General features: G+C 43.3%; 2 protein-coding genes across 2 annotated transcripts; both read right to left on the bottom strand.

The window, feature by feature from the left end:
• Positions 1-510: 510 nt before the first annotated feature.
• Positions 511-15,678, bottom strand: LOC311111710 (transaldolase-like). The gene is made up of 8 exons (XM_084154513.1): positions 15,451-15,678; positions 10,541-10,664; positions 7,770-7,877; positions 4,011-4,142; positions 3,078-3,253; positions 2,678-2,875; positions 1,276-1,421; positions 511-1,004 (listed from the first exon to the last, which is right to left on the bottom strand). The coding sequence occupies exons 1-8, from the start codon at positions 15,548-15,550 to the stop codon at positions 972-974; spliced, it is 1,017 nt and encodes a 338-aa protein (XP_084010639.1). The 5' UTR covers positions 15,551-15,678; the 3' UTR covers positions 511-971.
• A 1,182-nt stretch (positions 15,679-16,860) lies between these two features.
• Positions 16,861-18,529, bottom strand: LOC311111626 (uncharacterized protein). Its single transcript, XM_084154398.1, has 2 exons — positions 18,261-18,529; positions 16,861-17,942 (listed from the first exon to the last, which is right to left on the bottom strand). The coding sequence occupies exons 1-2, from the start codon at positions 18,454-18,456 to the stop codon at positions 17,116-17,118; spliced, it is 1,023 nt and encodes a 340-aa protein (XP_084010524.1). The 5' UTR covers positions 18,457-18,529; the 3' UTR covers positions 16,861-17,115.
• Between the last annotated feature and the right edge of the window lie 4,679 nt (positions 18,530-23,208).

Below are 23,208 nucleotides of genomic sequence, written 5' to 3'. Positions count from 1 at the left end.
TACAATGAGTGACGTATTTTCAGCACAAACTGAAATTAAGCCAAGCATTTTGTAGTTTTTTTTATTATTACGGCTTAAGCTATTGGGAACAGCATATCTCACTAGGATGACATCCAGCAGGACTAGAAACCAAATGTTGAGGTGTAACATTGACCGGTTTCTTGTCACATTAAAGGAATAGTTGAGATTACATATTTACAAAGATTTGTTCCCTTGCCTCAAAAAGGTAGTCTAGGGACAGTGACTGCAATCCACCCTTGCTTTTAATAAACTAGCCACTACCAACAAATACTAATATTAGCATATTTTCACCAAATCACATGCAAGTCAATCGCTCACATTTAGCATGTGTTAAATGTCATGCCCAAATCATCTCTTAAATGGGGAGATTCATACAACGTTGCAAGTCAACAAGTGAGCCAGAGGAAGAGCTAGAAAATAGAGAAGCTTCATGTAACGTTACAGACAACCCACTTCTGGCTTAATGAAACATTCAGGACAGAACACCGGTTCACTGAGGAAAGACTTTAATTGGTGAAACCGTTAAATCATTATTTTTTAATAATTTCCTGAGGAATGTTCATAATTGTTACAGTTTGAAGTTGTTTTTCTAGAGCATCGCTAAAAGGACTGATGAGTAAAAAAGGCTGGACTGAACCTGACCGTTGTGCATTCGCTCCTCTGACCAAATCTGCAGTGGGGCAAGTAGCAGTAATTTACAAAAAGAGCATTGCATCAGTGCTGGAGTAACAATTGAAATCAATCTCTGCATTGACTACGCTCAAAGTCAAGACAAAAACACAGTAAATCATAGTCAATCCAAGCCTACAGTGGCGAGGTGTTCCGTTGTTGAGGGGGTCCCACTTTGGGGTCAGGGGAGGTGGGCGAGTTTGGTCCCTTGGGCCCCCAGTGGTGGTTGTCGTACAACCATCACCATTTCCTGCGGGGAGGGCTGAACGTCTGGTCCCGCTTTACTGGCCGTTCTTCACGTTCAGCATCTTCTCCTGTGGAGGGGGAAAGCAACCGTATGAAAAAGGGAACAGACAAACAAAAGGCAAGGGGATGTAAACTTAAAACTGTCAAAGTATCACCAGCAGGACACCATGACAGAATTTCCAGCATTCCTTTGTTCCAAACAAGTCTTAAATGTTCAAGATTGGGCAGTACGGTTGCTGTTCATAAATGCACTTTCTTCACATGTGCACCATACTCCAACTCCTGATACTTTACAGGGAATTCAGAAATACATTTACAACCGCAGTGCTCCAGTCTCACCTTGATCATAGTCTCCAGCTTGATGGCGTCGGCGGCGAACTTGCGGATGCCGTCAGAGAGCTTCTCCACGGCCATGCGGTCCTCGTTGTGTTGCCAGCGGAATTCCTTCTCATCCAGGTGAACCTTCTCCAAATCACAGGCCTTGGCTAAACAGGGGACAGAGTTTGAGCTGTTAAGAGTTGCATTTAGTTTATTCATCCTTGGTCCAAGGTGATTACGTAGTCCCAGTCCTCATCCCCAGGCTTTTGAAGGACTGGTAATATGGCTGCAATCCACCAGAATGCTTTTCCCTATCGAGGACCTCTCATATTTTCCCCATCAATGGTTTCAGGTGTTTAATGAGGAAGGAAACAATTTGTATGCATTGGGATACAGGCTAAATATACCCCTTTTTAATGCAGACCTGGCCCAGGGGAAGACACAAGCATCAATTTAAAGACATTTGAGAAGCCTCAGATTAACCAGGCATTGAAATACACAGGAGCTCCTAAATACATGGCAATCAATTGGTTTTGCTCTGTAGGTTTGTGAAGTACAGCCATTTTGTTGGGCTCGAGGTTCAAATTCTTGGGACTAGACAGATGGTTAAGAGACATTCCTACTCATAAGTGATTGCATAACCAATGTTCAAGTGGCCTCAGCAAGTTCTCCTTAGGTGTCTAACCAACATCTTTACAAAAAATAAAATATATATTTTTAAACTTGTCTTTGACCTGCTTTGAGGTTAAACTATGGGGCTCAGATTCTACTCAAGGGGTCTTTGAAGTACACCGATTTTACCAGCTTTCCTTGAACTGCATGACGATTCTCACCAATTCAAATTATATATATATTTGTCTTGAAATAGTGCTGATTCATACAGTACATTTTTAACCTCTGCTTTCTGTGTATGGTCAATTACTGAGAAAACATTACGTTTGGTACATGACACACATCATCAGCCCTATTTCTGTCACTGGTTGGTGCCAGAAGGTCTGCGTGCCAAGATAGCTTGGGGGCCAATTGTGCTAATCTTAGAAGGAGTACATGATGGAATATCCTGGCTAGGGTGCCACACGATACCATGTAGGGGGATCCTATTGTAAGAGATGAGTGAAACTCAATAATGGTTGGCAACTGTTGGATGGAATTAGCTCAGAAAGCATTATATAAACAGAGCTTTTCTATGCAAGTCATTCGGATGACAATAGGCTACGCCCGTACCGCTTGTCATGTGAATCCAGTACTGTAATATTAAATAACTATGAATCAACTCTCCATCTAAGGGTTTAACTATTCTCTTACATCCTGAAGTACTCGATACCAGAGAAACTCATCATAACACTTCCTAACGGTTATAGGGAGGGGCAGTGTGAGCTCATTATACTAGTGTCCGGTAAGGGGTAGCAATGAGTCCCATTACCTTTCTGAACCGTGAGCATTGGCGTGATGGCGCTGTGGTCCTTGCTCAGCTCTCCCAGCAGGCTGGGGGAAATGGTAAGCAGGTCACAGCCGGCCAGGGCCTTGACCTCCCCAGTGTTCCTGAAGGAAGCTCCCATCACCACCGTGGTGTAGTCATACTTCTTGTAGTGGTTGTAGATCTTGGTCACACTGATCACACCTGAGTGAAGAGAATAATAAAATAAATAGGTTTATGGTTAATAAAGCCACTCCAGAGCAGTAATGAAGTCAATAAATACCTCTAACTCGTCAGGCATCTTATTTAATTATATTCGTACGGTCTGGGACTGTTGAGTCCAACTTAAAGTTGCTAGCATGAGTGTTCGGTTGTCCTATCAAACGATGGATCAGTCAGCCCATACCTGGGTCCTCATGGGGTTCGTAGCTCTTCTGGGCCGTGTTCTCCTTGTACCAGTCCATGATGCGCCCCACAAAGGGTGAGATGAGGGTGACCTTGGCCTCGGCGCAGGCCACTGCCTGGGCGAAGGAGAACAGCAGGGTCATGTTGCAGTGAACCCCGTGCTTCTCCTCCAGCTCCCTGCAGGTACACACATTCAGTCGGGCACATTAAAGCACAGTCTTAACAGCAGAGCTTCACTAAGCTACCATGGCTGTCAAAACCAACATTTCCTATAGACTGACACCAAAATAAGTTATAGGTTAGATGTAAACTGACAGAACATAGCAGGTAAATTTAACCATTTGCTGTTTACCATTTGTATTATCAAATTACACCAGTTTTGGCAAAACAACAAACCAAGTCAAAAGAACAGGATGTTTGGAAAACATTCCACTTTTTACTGTGTACCAACAGAAGACCTAACATTATCATGTTTGTTTGTCTACATTCTGCCAAGATTTGCATATTTTACATTTTAGTCATTTAGCAGACGCTCTTATCCAGAGCGACTTACAGGAGCAATTAGGGTTAAGTGCCTTGCTTAAGGGCACATCGACAGATTTTTCACCTAGTCGGCTCGGGGATTAGAACCAGCGACCTTTCGGTTACTGGCACAACGCTCTTAACCACTAAGCTACCTGCCGCCCCCGGCATATTACACACAGCTACAGTAGTCATCATTTCATCATCTCGGCCCAGTTTTTCAAAAGTTATCTAACTGGATTTCGCCTATCGGTTAGGATTAAATGCATATAAATACTTTTTTCTACTATCCGATAGGCGAAATGCAGTTAGATAACTTTTGAAAAACTGGGCCCAGATGACAGGTGAAGAAATGCCCCTATAAAAAGGTAGATGACGGATTTCCTTCCCTCCCTCTCCATCTCACACACACCTGCCAGCCTGGATGCCTTCCCATGTGGAGGAGAGCTTGATGAGAACACGGTCCTTCTTGATACCGGCCTCTTCGTACAAGGCAATGATCCGCAGGGCCCGAGCCACCATCTCATCCTTATCGTACGAAAGCCTAATGTCAAGTGGGAGGGGGGGGGGGTGAGTTAGTCCATCTAAATATTAACACTATGAATGATTCCTATTCAGTAGAGCCATTTTATGTGGACTTGAAATACTTTGTTCAGTCAGATATTGGAGTCAACAAGTTAAAGGATCAATTTGCTACCCTGATCTATAAAGGCTCCAGGATGCATTTGAGGCATGCAGAAAAAACACATCTTTGTTAAAGTGTACATATTTTTGTCACAACTGCAATTTCACAAGAACCATTAACCTCCCCATAGCCATGATCAATTATTCTATTTTTTGAGGGGTTGGGTCTTGTCTCACTCCAAAAGTAAGAATCCCTGAAACTCCTATGTTCAGACGTTCATATTGGTAGCTGGTATCGGCAGGTACAAAGCCATGAGCCACTTACAGTGAGGGAAAAAAGTATTTGATCCCCTGCTGATTTTGTATGTTTGCCCACTGACAAAGAAATGATCAGTCTATAATTTTAAAATGGTAGGTTTATTTGAACAGTGAGAGACAGAATAACAACAAAATCCAGAAAAAAAGTTATAAATTGATTTGCATTTTAATGAGGGAAATAAGTATTTGACCCCATCTCAATCAGAAAGATTTCTGGCTCCCAGGTGTCTTTTATACAGGTAACGAGCTGAGATTAGGAGCACACTCTTAAAGGGAGTGCTCCTAATCTCAGTTTGTTACCTGTTTAAAAAGACACCTGTCCACAGAAGCAATCAATCAGATTCCAAACTCTCCATCATGGCCAAGACCAAAGAGCTCTCCAAGGATGTCAGGGACAAGGTTGTAGACCTATACAAGGCTGGAATGGGCTACAAGACGTCGCCAAGCAGCTTGGTGAGAAGGTGACAACAGTTGGTGCGATTATTCGCAAATGGAAGAAACACAAGACTGTCAATCTCCCTCGGCCTGGGGCTCCATGCAAGATCTCACCTCGTGGAGTTGCATTGATCATGAGAATGGTGAGGAATCAGCCCAGAACTACACGGGAGGATCTTTTTAATGATCTCAAGGCAGCTGTGACCTTAGTCACCAAGAAAACAATTGGTAACGCTACGCCGTGAAGGACTGAAATCCTGCAGCGCCTGCAAGGTCCCCCTGCTCAAGAAAGCACATACAGTGGGGGAAAAAAAGTATTTAGTCAGCCACCAATTGTGCAAGTTCTCCCACTTAAAAAGATGAGAGAGGCCTGTAATTTTCATCATAGGTACACATCAACTATGACAGACAAATTGAGAAAAAAATAAAATCCAGAAAATCACATTGTAGGATTTTTAATGAATTTGCAAATTATGGTGGAAAATATGTATTTGGTCACCTACAAGCAAGATTTCTGGCTCTCACAGACCTGTAACTTCTTCTTTAAGAGGCTCCTCTGTCCTCCACTCGTTACCTGTATTAATGGCACCTGTTTGAACTTGTTATCAGTATAAAAGACACCTGTCCACAACCTCAAACAGTCACACTCCAAACTCCACTATGGCCAAGACCAAAGAGCTGTCAAAGGACACCAGAAACAAAATTGTAGACCTGCACCAGGCTGGGAAGACTGAATCTGCAATAGGTAAGCAGCTTGGTTTGAAGAAATCAACTGTGGGAGCAATTATTAGGAAATGGAAGACATACAAGACCACTGATAATCTCCCTCGATCTGGGGCTCCACGCAAGATCTCACCCTGTGGGGTCAAAATGATCACAAGAACGGTGAGCAAAAATCCCAGAACCACACGGGGGGACCTAGTGAATGACCTGCAGAGAGCTGGGACCAAAGTAACAAAGCCTACCATCAGTAACACACTACACCACCAGGGACTCAAATCCTGCAGTGCCAGATGTGTCCCCCTGCTTAAGCCAGTACATGTCCAGGCCATCCAAATGCACTCCAGCAGCATTTGGATGATCCAGAAGAGGATTGGGAGAATGTCATATGGTCAGATGAAACCAAAAAGTGTTTGGAGGACAAAGAATGCTGAGTTGCATCCAAAGAACACCATACCTACTGTGAAGCATGGGGGTGGAAACATCATGCTTTGGGGCTGTTTTTCTGCAAAGGGACCAGGACGACTGATCCGTGTAAAGGAAAGAATGGGGCCATGTATCGTGAGATTATGAGTGAAAACCTCCTTCCATCAGCAAGGGCATTGAAAATGGGTCGTGGATGGGTATTACAGCATGACAATGACCCAAAACACACCGCCCGGGCAACGAAGGAGTGGCTTCGTAAGAAGCATTTCAAGGTCCTGGAGTGGCCTAGCCAGTCTCCAGATCTCAACCCCATAGAAAATCTTTGGAGGGAGTTGAAAGTCCGCGTTGCCCAGCGACAGCCCCAAAACATCACTGCTCTAGAGGAGATCTGCATGGAGGAATGGGCCAAAATACCAGCAACAGTGTGTGAAAACCTTGTGAAGACTTACAGAAAACGTTTGACCTGTGTCATTGCCAACAAAGGGTATATAACAAAGTATTGAGAAACTTTTGTTATTGACCAAATACTTATTTTCCACCATAATTTGCAAATAAATTCATAACAAATCCTACAATGTGATTTTCTGGATTTTTTTTTCTCATTTTGTCTGTCATAGTTGACGTGTACCTATGATGAAAATTACAGGCCTCTCATCTTTTTAAGTGGGAGAACTTGCACAATTGGTGGCTGACTAAATACTTTTTTTCCCCCCACTGTATATAGGGCCGTCTGAAGTTTGCCAATGAACATCTGCATGATTCAGAGGAGAACTGGGTGAAAGTGTTGTGGTCAGAGACCAAAATCGAGCTCTTTGGCATCAACTCAACTCGCCGTGTTTGGAGGAGGAATGCTGCCTATGACCCCAAGAACACCCAATCCCCACAGTCAAACATGGAGGTGGAAACATTATGCTTTGGGGGTGTTTTTCTGCTAAGGGGACAGGACAACTTCACCGCATCAAAGGGACGATGGATGGGGCCAGGTACTGTCAAATCTTGGGTGAGAACCTCCTTCCCTCAGCCAGGGCATTGAAAATGGGTCGTGGATGGGTATTCCAGCATGACAATGACCCAAAACACAGCCAAGGCAACAAAGGAGTGGCTCAAGAAGAAGCACATTAAGGTCCTGAAGTGGCCTAGCCAGTCTCCAGACCTTTAATCCCATAGAAAATCTGTGGAGGGAGCTGAAGGTTCGAGTTGCCAAATGTCAGCCTCGAAACCTTAATGACTTGGAGAAGATCTGCAAAGAGGAGTGGAACAAAATCCCTCCTGAGATGTGTGCAAACCTGGTGGCCAACTACAAGAAACATCTGTCTCTGTGATTGCCAACAAGGGTTTTGCCACCAAGTACTAAGTCATGTTTTGCAGAGGGGTCAAATACTTATTTCCCTCATTAAAATGCAAATCAATTCATAATATTTTTGACATGCATTATTCTGGATTTTTTTGTTGTTATTCTGTCTCACTGTTCAAATAAACCTACCATTAAAATTATAGACTGATCATGTCTTTGTCAGTGGGCAAACATACAAAATCAGCAGGGGATCAAATACTTTTCCCCCCCCCTCACTGTAGGTAGAAAAGACAAGAGTAGCCACATCACTCCGGCTCCCGTGGGCCCGAGCGGAGCAGGGGGCTTTCCTCGTACCTGGCGTCCACCTCCGTGGAAACCCTGCCTGGTATCTTCTTGAGGATCTCCAGGCCGAAGCTCACAAACAGCTTGTCCATGGTGTTGGTCACCTGCTCCTCCTCAGGTCTGGTGGACAGAGAAACAGGATACTAGTGAGGTGCAATAGCTCAAGCACAGCACAAGTGTGATCATAGCTTTCAGCAGTAGACCAAGGCTTTATTTATTAAGCAAGTAAATCACTTACAGAGTATACCAAACATTAGGAACACCTTCATAATATTGAGTTGCACCCCCCCTTTGCCCTCAGAACAGCCTAAATTCATTGAGCCATGGACTTGACAAGGTGTCAAAAGCTTTCCACAGGGATGCTGGCCCGTGTTGACTCCAATGCGTCCCACAGTTGTGTCAGGTTGGCTGGATGTCCTTTGGGTGGTGGACCATTCTTGATACACATGGGAAACTTGAGCGTGAAAAACCCAGAACCATTGCAGTTCTTGACACAAACCAGTCCGCCTGGCACCTACCCCAGTATGACTAAGTAAAAACAGGTTTTGAAATTGTTGCAAAAAACTGAAATATCACATTTACATAAGTATTCAGACCCTTTATTCAGTACTTTGTTGAAGCACCTTTGGCTGCGATTACAGCCATGAGTCTTCTTGGGTATGACCCTACAAGCTTGGCACACCTGTATTTTGGGAGTTTCTCCCATTCTCTGCAGATCCTCTCAAGCTCTGTCAGGTTGGATGGGGAGCATTGCTGCACAGCTATTTTCAGGTCTCTCCAGAGATGTTCGATCGGGTTCATGTCCGGCCTCTGGCTGGGCCACTCTGACTTGTCCCGAAGCCACTCTAGCGTTGTCTTGGCTGTGTGCTTAGGGTTGTTGTACTGTTGGAAGGTGAACATCCCCACTGCATGATGCTGCCACCACCATGCTTCACCGTAGGGAAGGTGTCAGGTTTCCTCCAGACGTGACGCTTGGCATTCAGGCCAAAGAGTTCAATCTTGGTTTCATCAGACCAGAGAATCTTGTTTCTCGTGGTCTGAGTCTTTAAGGTGCCTTTTGGCAAACTCCAAGCGGGCTGTCATGTGCCATTTACTGAGGAGTGGCTTCTGTCTGGCCAATACCATAAAAAGGCCTGATTAGTGGAGTGCTGCAGAGATGGTTGTCATTCTGGAAGGTTCTCCCATCTCCACAGAGGAACTCTAGAGCTCTGTCAGTGACCATCGGGTTCTTGGTCACCACCCTGACCAAGGCCCTTCTCCCCCGATTGCTCAGTTTGGCCGGGCGGCCAGCTCTAGGAAGAGTCTTGGTGGTTCCAAACTTCTTCCATTTAAGAATGATGGAGGCCACGGTGTTCTTGGGGACCTTCAATGCTGCAGAAAAGTTCTGGTACCCTTCCCTAGATCTGTGCCTCGACAGACAATTCCTTCAACCTTGTGGCTTGGTTTTTGCGCTGACATGCACTGTCAACTGTGGGACCTTATATAGACAGGTGTGTGCCTTTCCAAATCATGTCCAATCAATTTAATTTACCACAGGTGGACTCCAATCAAGTTGTAGAACCATAAAGGATGAACAATGGAACTATGATGCACCTGAGCTCAATTTCGAGTCTCATAGCAAATGGTCTGAATACTTACGTAAATAAGGTATCGGTTTTATTTGTAATACATTTGCCAAAAAATATAAAAACCTGTTTTTGCTTTGTCATTATGTGATATTGTGTGTAGATCGATTTAGATTTTTTTTTTTTTACTTAACCCATTTTAGAATAAGGCTGTAACGTAACAACATTTGGAAAAAGGAGTCTGAATACTTTTCAAATGCACTGCATATCGGCCATATACCACAAACCCGAGGTGCCTTATTGCTATTATAACCTGGTTACAAACAGAATTAGAGCAGTAAAAATTAAAATGTTTTGTTATACCCGTGGTATACGGTCTGATATACCACAGCTGTCAGCCAATCAGCATTCAGGGCTCGAACCACCCAGTTTATTATGTACTGTAATAAACTTGAAATGTTCATTCACTTCCCAGTATTAATGGATTTCACATCAGTTCTACTGAATGCGTTCTCAATTGGCACTGATTAAGATTCTCTAAAGTGCATTATAGGGGCTTGGAAATACGATTACATTACATTACTAAACAGGGATGGAGCTCAGTTGGTAGAGCATGGCGTTTACAACGCCAGGGTTGTGGGTTCGATTCCCACGGGGGGCCAGTATGAAAAATAAAAATAATAAAACATGTATGCACTAACTGTAAGTCGCTCTGGATAAGAGCATCTGCTAAATGACTAAAATGTAAACAAGGCAAATAATTAATAGGAAACCCCAAAACTGTGATGTCGTCAGATTTACTTGAGTGGCTTGGAAATTACATTATTTACTATAGTGTAGTTTAGACTAAATCATTAGCGCCCGTGTCGAATGAATGGATGCCTCAAAGTTGATTGTCAGTCACCAAGACAACGTTCATAACAACGGGGTGAAGCGACCGTGAAATACATGTATAATTTGCAGGCATGTGTGAGGCAAGGCAGACGGATCAGCACCCTCAGGGCACCTACGTCGACAACACTTATCTTGAGCAAACAATGGCAAACGCCTGCTTTGTTCACTCAAAATCCCATTGTTTAAAAGGAGAGGTCAGTTGAGTCACTGAACTACTGTATAAGTGTAGAAGCAGTGCAGAGTTGCAATATGATTACATTTGAGCGTATTTTACCAGCCATTGAAATGATAGGGGTTGTATACATTTGCGAGTGCCCATCTTACCCGCCCTTGGCGATGCCGTATTTGATGGCCTGGTCGACCAGATGCTGGTAGGCGGCCATCTTGGCAGCGGCCAGGATGAGGGAGGGATTGGTGGTGGCATCCTGGGGCTTGTACTCTTCAATGGCTGCGCAGAGAAGTGGGAGAGAGAGACAACACAAGTTAAGAGCAGCTCACAACTAGTCACATGGTATATTAGTCAACACACTAGGCGTTCATATCCTCACTAGACAATATGCAACATTCTCAAGTCTCTTGTTGGGACATCACACCTGGTGGTCATGGTAACGTTAGAACTACTTCAGAGCTATTGAAAGTTGAAACCGCATTGCAGGTGCAGTCGAAGGATGGTTACCAGTCCGCATTCCATCACAAAATGCACTGACTTTACAAGAAAAGGTGGCATTCAGGGTGATTGACACCAACCCGAACCTATAAAAGGTGCCATTCAACACCCAGCCAAGCCAATGAAGAGCTGCCCTGTGCCAGTTGTGATTGGAAGGTCAAGGCTTCTCTACTCTCTAGGAGTAAACGTAGCTCAGTGTCAACTTGACATTCCAGTTTCTCACACGTCAGTGTGACATTCATACGTTTGCGCTTAAGACAGTAACATGAGGTGAACTGCTAGAAGCATCCCAGAAACAAACCATGCAGTGATAAGGCGTCAGCATGCTTCAGGTCAGCTGGCGCTTAGCTGAACAAGTGCTTAAATACTCCCTTAAAAAGACCTTCGCTTTTTTTCCAAGCAGCCATAGTACTGTTTGTCCATTGAGACACCGTAGCCAGTATACACTTCCTCAAAATAAAATCTGAATTAATCTAAGATAAAAAATTAATGACAGATTTCGCAAGGTGACGTTTTTGCAAAGGAGATCTTAGTCATGCAATTTTACATCTGTTTGGTGCAGTATTTCTCAAAGAAAAAATGTGCATGAAATAGAGTTTAATGACAAATACTTTATTGAAGAATCCCTACTGTTGACCAATCACCTACTAAGGGGCGTAGACTTAGTCTCGCCAATAGAGAAAAATAAAAAAAGTGCCCGACCAGCCGAAAAAGAAATCCTCACCGAAGTCCAAAACAAAAAAACGTCATAATATAGGCATGAACTCAACCAAACTGTTTCGGCAGAGAAGCATGCGGGCGCCTTTAGTCCCAAGGTACACACAAGCCTTCAAATGACATCTTTATTCACCAATGGACAATACTATCTTGAGCTGTTTAGCTGTGAAATAACTGGCATCGGCCCAGATAATTCAGTAGAAAAGGTCCATTCAGATATTGCTTATATTAAATAAATTCACTTCTACAGGAGACAGAACGAGATTGCGCTGGACTGGTCCAGAAGCACCGGTCTCAACCAACAGTGACCTCTACTGTACATACAAGCCAACTGCACTCAACCAAAGCAGAACATTGGGAGGGAAGAGGTGGGTGGAGAAAACAGCCTATCGTCTACCTGCAACACACTGCAGTAGAAGAATGACACCAGATGTTCAAAAGACACATTCAAGGTTAAATACTTTTAGCCTGTGAGGTAGTCTAGCAGTCATGCATCCTATCCAGGTGTATAGCTAATGCAGAGTGCCTCACGGATTGTGACATTGGAGAAAGAGTGACATTTTGTATTTGAATGAAACCCATTTTCCTGTTCCTCAGACATTGCAATGCTAAAAATTGTTTCTTTTCAAGTTACAACAACAAAAAAAATTGTTTGCTTTTCCTACTTTGCACTGGCAAGGGCCTTTACTATAGCCTTGTTAGCCTACTTTGGAGATCAGGGTACTCTCCTGTTATACTAATCAAAACTGTAGTGTCCTCCCATCGTTGTGATGTGCGGTGTCAGCTAGTGAGGGAGGCCTGTGTCGATGGGCTTTAGACCAGCTGGCCAAGCTTCTGCCACTGACAGGGAGTAGGCTACACAATGAAGCACAGAGGCACCCTGTGTTTCTCTGGGGGGGAAAACATTCTAGGCTCTAACTATCTCACTCCGTTCAAATAGCCTACTCTTTTAGCCAGCCCCTTCTTATGGATGCTTCTATCTGGATCATCATAGGCAGCAATTTGCAATCCATTCCCACCTATGTTAACGCCATTATGACAGTGATTTTAACTATTCAAAACAGCATATCCAAAAACAAGCGGTTTGTGAATGAACAGTATGAACTTCTGGTAGCTGAATTATCTGTTGCAGGTCTTTTGAGAAAGATTGAATATCCAGGCCGTCAGAAAAGACATTGGTGGAAAACATGCAGACACTGTTCTCCATATCAAGAGCTTTAGATTCACTTTTTGCGCTATTGTCAAGCCAGTAACTCTGTTGTTTTTATTGCACTACTTTGCTTTATCTTGGCCAGGTCGCAGTTGTAAATGAGAACCTGTTCTCAACTGGCTTACCTGGTTAAATAAAGGTGAAATAAAAAAATAGATTGTGTAAATGCTCAATGAGAACTCGAGGCGTACCCCAGGGGGTCAGCTATTTGGATTAAGCCTACACGTCGCACAAATATCAAGTAGTTATTAATACATCAGAATTCTATATAACATGTACCCAATTTGAAACTGAAATTGCAGCATCCTTTCACTACAGTTCAATGATCATGTGCCATATCTGCAATTACCACATGTAGTTCAGTAATTACAGAAGTTACAAAAGCAGTTCCAAAGTAACATGGCATATTAAAAGGGCAACTTCAGGCTAAAGTGTTTCTGCAATTTGCATACTACCCTCCAAATTGTTTTTCCACACCAGATGACTGCCATGCATAAACACTTGAGTAACCATGCGTTTCCCACATGGCTAAGCAAGAGTATGGGGCTGCACTTTTATCCATGCACTGACCAATTTCACATGGGCAAGAAAAAGGTGTTGCTTGATTTGAACAAGCTTGTGCTTGCAACCAGTGAATATTTGACAGAAGATTGACAGGTGTGGGTTTTACAGCATTCAAGGGAAGGTAAAGACAGCAAAAGTGTGTTCCTTGGAGAAATTATGGACGCACAAGTGTTCAAACATCAAAATGTTTCAATGTTATCGTTTCTTTCTGTGATCCTCACAGCAGAAAACAGGACTCCCCTAATGTCTGTTGGGGAGGTATTTTCTTGAAGGAATAAGGCTTAGCTAATCAACAGTCTAGCCATGTAAGCCTACACTGAGACAGACACCAACCCTAAGATAAGATACACGAACCACCCCCATTTGAACAAAGACAGCAACTGGCAAGAAATAATGTTCTGTGACAATGTAATCTGCCGCATTTATTACATTGAAAGAGACAGGAAATATACACCCTCACATTTGGGGATAACGGAAGAATTGTACAACTTACTGAGCTGTTCACCATTCTGCATGCCAACAAAAGATAGTCAATGAGGCCACACTTACTGTAAAAAAAGCCATCACGAGTCAGCTTTATAATAACTTAACATAGCTAAGGTGGACAACAGTATTAGGCTTTGCAATATGGAGAAGAAAAAAAATTATACACAATATGCCGGACGCGAGCTTCTAATTGAACTTGATCAAGTTTTTAAATGTTTGCTCCCGTTTAAATCCTACTGAACATGACCCACTGGTAAAATGACTGTGGCACCATGAGAAGAGCAACATAGAATACTAAATGGTGGGGTTCAACTCTGTCCTTTAGTATTGCAGTAAAAAGGTTTCACAGTCTTTAAACCACTGTCCAAACCAGTTGGCCAATGACTGCACCGCATCTCACAAGAGTTGGCCAGTGAGGTCCTTTCACAATGGGATTTGGCCAAGTGCACCCTTTCACAACATTAATTGGGCCTATGGCTACATCGAGGTTCCTCTCACCACAGTCCAAAAACTGAACTGCTGAGGCATGAAGCAAGGTCACTGATACATTGGTCAATCTTCAGATTCATAGTAGCCTATTTGACTGAGTGACTGGTCCTATAGATATCACACTGTGTTGCAGGAAAACCTGTAAGAATGTATTTTCTTTAGAGTGAGCAGACATTTGAAAATAACCCCGTTCTAAAGACCCCTGCATTCAGAGATCAAATTCTGTGAAGCTCCATCGCACCTTCACTTATCCTGAGAAGAAAATTAAACATTCTGTGTTGACTGAAGCAGCATGTCATCAAAGCCTATCCACTTACAGTTTGCCCCATTTCAGCCTTGTTAACATTACCCTGTGGTAGGCAGACCGTTTCTGTCTTGTCATCGTGACTTGCAGAGCAAGCATGAGGAAATGTTTGGTTTTGCACCAATGGAATTAACTATTGGATTACATCATTACTACTTCCTTATTCAAACAATGGAGGAACCAGTTGTGAATATCTGGGTGACAAATGGCAGTCAACATGGCATTTGTATAAATCATATGTAGTTAACCAACTATGCTGAATGTGGTATTTTAGGTTATCTTCTTCACATAAAAGGTGTTATTTAACTAAACCTATTAGTGTCACGTGGGAGAACCAATGTTGACTAGTTGGGCGTGACAGCGTCAACGTGCATGCACTGTTTTAATTGCAATACCTATTTGATAGCTCACAACACCTGAAAATAGAAACCCTTAGCCCGAGCTATATAGCTCTTCCCATAGTTAGCTAGCTAACAAGTTGTAATGCATGAAACGTGCAAAAGCCGTGGTCATAACTAGCTAGCCAAGAAGGCAGTAAGTTAATCATTAGCCAAACCAGCAGACATGATAAGACAGCTAGCTAGCAACATTAGTGTCAAAGCTAAAAACAGGTCATTAGAAGTTTATCGGAATTAATAGTCGAGGAGACCCTAAGCAGGTTTATGAAAAATTACGTTAAGTAACGTTAGCTAGCGCAGCTATAACCCTTGCAACATGTTATATCAATGTGTTGCGCTAGTATAGGTAATGCCTGCCTGGCCTTGGATAGTGCCATAGGGGTCAATCCAATCTGTTACCATTGAAGTCTCCGGTGTCCGCCACGACCACCGTGTATTTCTTCAGCTGCTCTAACGCCGACTCCATCTTTCGCCGTTTGTCTGGTGACACACTACACATGATGAAGGGAAACAGAGAGCTTTTATATTCACAAAGCACGTGAGACAGACTGAATTTTGGATCCACGGAAGCGCAGTGGTGTGGACGCGGACGGCGGCGCTCGGAAGCTGGAGAGACAGACGCGCGCACGTTGGCTGTTTGAAATCGGTTTGAAGCAAGAAGTTGCTCTCGTCCAATAGAGAACGATACTTGCTCTCACGCCTCGTACTGCTACTTGAATTGACCAATAGAATGACTTATCGGGGAAGTAGTTCATAGCCCTCGTGTGCATATTTAAGGACATGCATCAGGAGGTGTTGTACACAGTATGTCCTTTTTCATTTATCTGATTATGAAACCATACTACAAGCAAAGCACCTCAAAGGAAAATACCAAGATTGTTGGTTGTGTCAAGAGGTTATAGGCTCATGCACTTAATATTTGAATAAATTAATATAATGTAGTACAAAGTCCATCTGTAATAGATGATAATGTAGAATATAATCTGTAATGAACAAGAAAAATCGTACCTACATAACTTGATTAACTACATAGTAGTTTACAATATTTACCTGAGCTGAAGAACACATGACACTATTGAACAAGTCAGCCACTCACAGAAGTCATAGGGAGCATTCAGTAAGACTATAAAATTCAAGTATGGAAGGCAATTATCTACGTAAATCATACATGATAAAGTGGGTTACAGAAACAAATGAAAAAGTGAATATTTATCATAAAGATAATAATAATAGTAAACAATTTAACTATTTTACCTTGATAGATGTCTTTGTGTATATTCAGGGTACATACAGGATATGACAAACAGTCTTTTGGACAGTATGTCCTTTTAGTTCATTGCTCTGATTAACAACCCATTTATATGCCCAACATTAGGCTTGGCAAAACATCTCAAACAAAAATACCAAAGGCCGGTTTCCCGAATACAGGTTAAAACTAGTCCTGGATTCAAAATCATTATTTTTGGAGAAACTGTTGAAAGTTTGTTTGGTCATATCAATGAGTTGCAGGCTTATGCATTTGCTTTGGACTGTTCCGAAATTGGGCGGCAGGTAGCCTCGGGGATAGAGTATTGGGCCAGCCGAAATCTGTCGCTGTGCCCTTGAGCAAGGCACTTAACCCCAATTGCTCCAGGGGCGCTGGACAATGGCGACCCTGGCCGTGACCCCACTCACTGCGGGTGTCTAAGGGCAGTTGGGATATGCAAGAAACATTTCCATTACACACTTGTGTGTAACAGGACAAATATGAGCACCCTTCCAATTTTTATTTATTTAATTCTATCAATGTTCGCACAAAGTTTGAAAGCCCCCAGTATATCCACTTTAATGTCAAGTAAGAACAATATATTATGATTGTTATCTGGAAGATCTTGGTGTTAGAGCAGTGTCCTGACAGAAAGCAGCAGATCTGTAGAAGAGATTTCCAACACACAAAATTGCATGAATGATTGACAGCGATAGTCAGAGAAATTGTCTAAAGCACACGCAGATGGTACCAAGTTAACATAAGATATGTCCTGTGCTGTTTGTCATTATCACATAAATGAACAGGAGTCCCTAATGCTAGCAGAGATCTGGGCTTTCCTCACTGCTCTGCAATTTAACCTTCTTATGAACAGTCCTCATATGTTTTTTCAAGGTTGTCATCTGACTGAAGCATTTGCCGCAACTGTTGCACCGAAACGGCTTCTCTCCCGTGTGAATACGCTGGTGGCGTTTTAGGTCACTTACTGAAATAAAGCCCTTCTCACAGTCGGCACACTGATAGGGTCTTTCCCCTGTGTGTACCCTCATATGCTCATTCAGTCGGTTTCGCCGGAAGCTTTTGCCACAAACGCTGCACTGGTACGGTTTCTCTCCTGTGTGAGTCCTCATGTGCGTGCCCAGGTCCCCCTTGCGGTTGAAGCACTTGCCACATTCTTTGCACCAATGTGGCCTCTCCACTGTGTGAATTCTCTGATGCGTTTTTAAATGGTTGTTATTGGTAAACCCTTTCCTGCACACAGGACACTTGTATGGTCTATCACCTGTCTGAGCCCTCATTGGTGCTTTCAGCTCACTGGTTGTGTCAGTGCCTGGAGGACTTTGTCCTTTATCTGTCCATGTACGTTTTGACTTTGACATGGTCTGAGAGTTACTGGTTGATTCTGATGCCCCGTAGTCCTCTCCATCATGTTTGATTTTGATCGGTTCTGTTGCATTGGTGGGAAGGGAGTCCTTCTTGCTGTTCTTCCCAGTTTGGTAAAGGTGTGAGCTCTGGGGTGAGTCCTGATCACTGGCACTTTCCACACAGGGTGGTATGAATATGGGCTCAGTGTCCTCTTGATCACTCCACTCCTGCTCAGAGGGAACCTCCTCTCCAGAGACAGGTAGCGTGAGCTGCTGGAGGTCTGAAAGGAAAGATGGGGAAGTTACTTACCGTTGAGACATATCAACACACTTCAGTTTTACTTCTTCCCTTTAGCTCACGACACATGTACACACTAGACTCTCACTAACATTACATAGAGCATTGAGAAGTGTTGAGAAACTGGCTAGCTAGTTAACTATCTAATTCCGATGCCTGATTAGCTAGCTAATAACAATTGAGGTTCAGCACAGTTCAGCAGTCATTAACTTGTCCTATGGTTGTCACGGTTGTCTAACTAGCTAGCTAATAATCGTAATAATATTTACAGAACCATAGGTTGCTGATTAATCTTACACACCTGCTCTTTGTGATTCTCTATCAGGTTTGAAACCGAAATCTAGCAACAGCTTCCGTAGATGGTCGTTCTCCTCTTTTGATCTGGAGACTTCTTCCTGGTACGCTGTTATAGTTTTCTCCACTGCCCCAAATATGTCCACAGCAGCCGCAGTTAATCGGGCAGTAAGAAACACATTCAACGAATGTAGTTTAGACATTTTAGGTTGAATAAAGTAATAACAACATTGAGCCACGGCAAAGATTAGGGATACATCTGATTGAACAGGACAAGGACGTAAACAGAGAAAATGAAGAACATTTTGTCGTAAAGAAGTCGTAAACACTGCCTCTGTTCTTTCATGGTTCATTCATTGGCTGAAACGTCGTAACCGACATTGCACTGCCACCTACTGTACTGGAGTAATAGCCGTTCTTATTATAGCTCAGTGCACATAGAAAGGACAGGGCAGAATGGGGATGGATGGATGGATGACATTTTAGCACAGTGGTTCTCCATATACGCATCAGCAACCACAGCTACTGACGTCACTGAAACCCTTAACAAAGAGTTGCTGTCTGTTTTGGAATGGGTGGCCAGTAATAAACTGGTCCTGAACATCTCTAAAACTAAGAGCATTTTATTTGGTACAAATAATTCCCTAAGTTCTAGACCTCAGATGAATATGGTAATGAATGGTGTGGCTGTTGAACAAGTTGAGGAGACTAAATTACTTGGTCTAAGGCACTGCATCTTAGTGCTTGAGGCGTCACTACAGACCACCTGGTTCGATTCCAGGCTGTATCACAACCGGCCATGATTGGGAGTCCCATAGGGCGGTGCACAATTGGCCCAGCGTTGTCCGGGTTTGGCCAGTGTAGGCCGTCATTGTAAATAAGAATTTGTTCTTAACTGATTTGCCTAGTTAAATAAAGGTTAAATAAATAAATAAATAAAATAAAAATACCTTAGATTGAAAACTGTCATGGTCAAAACATATAGATTAAATGGTTGTAAACATGGGGAGAGGTTGTCCGTAATAAAGAGATGCTCTGCTTTTATGACACTGCACTCCAAAAATCAAGTCCTGCAGGCTCTAGTTTTGTCTTATCTTGATTATTGTCCAGTCGTGTGGTCGAGTGCTGCAAGGAAAGACCTAGTTAAGCTGCAGCTGGCCCAGAACAGAGCGGCACGTCTTGCTCTTCATTGTAATCAGAGGGCTAATGTAAATACTATGCATGCCAGTCTCGCTTGGCTAAGAGTTGAGGAGAGACTGACTGCATCACTTCTTCTTTTTATAAGAAACATGAACATGTTGAAAATTCAAAATTGTTTGCATAGTCAACTTAGACACAGCTCTGACACACACACTTACCCCACCAGACATGCCACCAGGGGTCTTTTCACAGTCCCCAAATCCAGAACAAATTCAAGAAAGCGTACAGTATTATATAGAGCCATTATTGCTTCCATTTCATATTGCTCAAATGAACAGCAAACATGGTTTTAAAAAAACAGATAAAGCAACACCTCACGACACAACGCCTCTCCCCTATTTGACCTAGATAGTTTGTATATGTATTGATATGTAGGCTACGTGTGCCATATTTAAATGTATGTAGTTCTGTCCTTGAGTTGTTCTTGTCTATTACTGTTCTGTATTATGTAATGTTTCATGTTTTGTGTGGACCCCAGGAAGAATAGCTGCTGCTTTCGCAACAGCTAATGGGGATCCTAATAAAATACCAAACCTCTCCATCGGGGACCCATAGACTTTTCACAATTTTGTTGTAGCTCTGAACTAGCTCACTTGATTCACCTATTCAAGGTCTTGATAATGAATAATTATTATTTGGGGGGTGCTTATACTTGTCCTGTTACACACAAGTGTGTAATACATTTTTTGTGTTTGTTGCATATACCAAATCCCCCGAGACACCCGCAGGGAGTGGGGTCACGGCCAGGGTAACCATTGTACAGCGCCCTTGGAGCAATTAGGGTTAAGTGCCTTGCTCAAGGGCACAGCAACAGATTTTAGTTGACAAGTTGAATCAGGTGTGCTAGCTCTGGAATAGATCAAATACATGGAATGACTGGGGGTTGCCGAGGAGAGGTTTGGAATGACTGGGGGTTGCCGAGGAGAGGTTTGGAATGACTGGGGGTTGCCGAGGAGAGGTTTGGAATGACTGGGGGTTGCCGAGGAGAGGTTTGGAATGACTGGGGGTTGCCGAGGAGAGGTTTGGAATGACTGGGGGTTGCCGAGGAGAGGTTTGGAATGACTGGGGGTTGCCGAGGAGAGGTTTGGAATGACTGGGGGTTGCCGAGGAGAGGTTTGGAATGACTGGGGGTTGCCGAGGAGAGGTTTGGAATGACTGGGGGTTGCCGAGGAGAGGTTTGGAATGACTGGGGGTTGCCGAGGAGAGGTTTGGAATGACTGGGGGTTGCCGAGGAGAGGTTTGGAATGACTGGGGGTTGCCGAGGAGAGGTTTGGAATGACTGGGGGTTGCCGAGGAGAGGTTTGGAATGACTGGGGGTTGCCGAGGAGAGGTTTGGAATGACTGGGGGTTGCCGAGGAGAGGTTTGAGAACCACTGCTTTAGCAGACACTCTTATCCACAGCGACTTACAGCAGCAATTAGGGTTAACAGATTTTTCACCTAGTTGGCTCGGGGATTCGAATCAGCGACCTTTTGGGTCACTGGCCCAACGCTCTTAACCGCTAGGCTACCTTACGCCCTGCATCATGAATGGTCACTTTTCCATCTACTACATTTATCAACCTGAGCAGAGTTTTGCTGAAAAAAGGCTGTCATAATAACATTCTCGTTTTAATCAAAACATATTTACTGAACAATGCGCCCTGCAACAAATACCCTTGAAGTGCTGATAGTTCACAAAAGTAGAGTAACTCCCTCTCTGCTCCCAAGTCAACAGTCATTCATAAAACTAAACATTTCCTCTGAGTGTTGATGGAAGACAGTGTTTCTGATGTCCTGAGTAAGATTCTATCACAGGGATTCAGGGTGCTCGAAATTCTTGCTTTGTGCTATATAGAAACAACAGCAATGCGAGTTTTCATGTTCATCATTTTTTTATTGATACCAACATAAAGCACCAACAATGACCGGAAGGTACAGACAGGTAAATGTGCATTTTGAGATTAAAGTTACAAATGGGCAACATAGATATACAAAATAAGTGAAATACACATTTTTGTGGACCATATGAACCCACTTCCCTCCCTCCTCCCAAACCCTCAACTAGTTGTCACAATGTGGGGGTGCTACATGTTCAGTCACTAATTCAATAGTTATTACCTGGGGCACAGGTTCTCTTACATGTGTCAGTTACAAAAAGCCTCTCATTGTTTGACTGACACATTTTACACAATGGATTCTTATGTGCTGTCCAGAGATGTAGTAGAGGGTACAAGCATGTCGACACTTTACACACTGTTTTATTTTACAAATAGCTTTTATGTACCTATTATGGGAGAGACTATAAGGACACAGCTGACGCTTAAACCGACTAGCAAAAAACTAAAATTGACCCTTACCTTAAACAAACCCTTAACCCTGACCCTGAATAAATTCTGAAATTAAATATCAGTTGAAACATGAATTGAAACTTTATGAACATTGAATGTGAACATTAAAACATTGAATTTGAACAATCTAAACAATATCGCTGAAACATGCATCGCACTAAGCAGATTTCTCCCTGTGTGTGTCCTCTTCACTTCTCATAGCTTCTCTCATGGAAAAGCACTTGCCGCAGCTGTGTGTGTCATCATGTGTTTCTTCAGGGTTACATTGAGCCTAAAGCATTCGCCACAATCATGACAGCGGTACGGTTTCTCTCCCGTGTGAGTCCTCATGTGCTCTGTCAGTTTTTCCTTTCGGTTGAAGCACTTCCTACAATCTTGGCACTGATGCTGTTTGCCTCCTGTGTGAACTTCTTGCATGTGGCGACTTAGATTTAGAACACCCAATCCACACACAGCGCACCTGCACAATGACTTATTCCCTGTGTGACTCGCCATATGCGCTCTCAGGTTTCCCTGCAATGCGTAGCATTTGCCACATTGCTTACAGCTGTATGGTTTTGCTCCAGTATGGGATGTCATATGGTCTGTCAGGTGCTCCTTCCGTGTGTAGCATTTCCCACAGACATTACATTGATGTGGTCGCTCTCCTGTGTGGAGCTTCTTGTGACGACTTAAGTGACTTGGAAATGTAAAGCATCTGGCACAGAAAGGGCACTTGTGTGGCTTCTCCCCTGTGTGTGTCCTCATGTGAAGTATCAGTCTTGTGTTTAGACCAAAGCATTTGCCACATTCATGGCAGCAGAACGATTTCTCCCCTGTGTGAGTTAGCATATGCATCGTTAGGCTATTCTTGCGGTTGAAGCATTTACCACAGTCTTTGCACTCGTATGGTTTCTCACCCGTGTGAATTCTCTTGTGGATTTCCAAATGACAAGGTCTGTCATAGGTTGCTGTGCACTCAGTACAACTGTAGAGTCTCTTCCTTGTGTGAACCCTCGATGGCGCTTTCAACTCACTGGTTGTCTTGCTCTCAGTGCAGATGTAAGAGCTTAGTCCTTTCTTTAACCGTGTTCTCTTTATTTTGAGAGGCTTTAATTGTGTGAGGGGAGTGTCACCGGTTGATTCTGATATTTCATCGTCCTCTTCATCGGGATTTGTTTGGATCGGTTCTGCTGCAATGGTGGGAAGGGTGTTCCCAGTTTGGTAAAGTTGTGAGCGCTCGGGTGAGTCCTGAGCACTGTCGCTTTCCACACAGGGGGAAATGAATATGGACTCGATGATCTCTTGATCACTCCACTCCTCCTCACAGTGCTGCTGCTCAGGGGGAACCTCATCTCCAGAGACAGTGAGAGTGAGCTGCGGGGGGTCTGGAAGGAAAGATATTAAATAACTTTCAAGAAAAATCTAGACATTTCAATAAATAATC

This window comes from Coregonus lavaretus (genome assembly GCF_964263955.1).
Source record: "Coregonus lavaretus genome assembly, chromosome: 37".
Lineage (NCBI taxonomy): Eukaryota > Metazoa > Chordata > Actinopteri > Salmoniformes > Salmonidae > Coregonus > Coregonus lavaretus.
The sequence above is the reverse complement of the archived record's forward strand: the minus strand, read 5'-3'. Positions and strand labels throughout refer to the sequence as shown.

Bases quoted from the DNA above. Each gene is read 5' to 3' on its own strand.
- LOC311111626 (XM_084154398.1), bottom strand. From the start codon at position 18,456: ATGTCTAAACTACATTCGTTGAATGTGTTTCTTACTGCCCGATTAACT. The intron at 17,943-18,260 runs GTGTGTAAGATT...CTTTCCTTTCAG, and splicing joins TAGAGAATCACAAAGAGCAG to ACCTCCAGCAGCTCACGCTA.
- LOC311111710 (XM_084154513.1), bottom strand. From the start codon at position 15,550: ATGTGTAGTGTGTCACCAGACAAACGGCGAAAGATGGAGTCGGCGTTA. The intron at 7,878-10,540 runs GTAAGATGGGCA...TCTGTCCACCAG, and splicing joins TACGGCATCGCCAAGGGCGG to ACCTGAGGAGGAGCAGGTGA. The intron at 1,005-1,275 runs GTGAGACTGGAG...CCCCCTCCACAG, and splicing joins AGCTGGAGACTATGATCAAG to GAGAAGATGCTGAACGTGAA.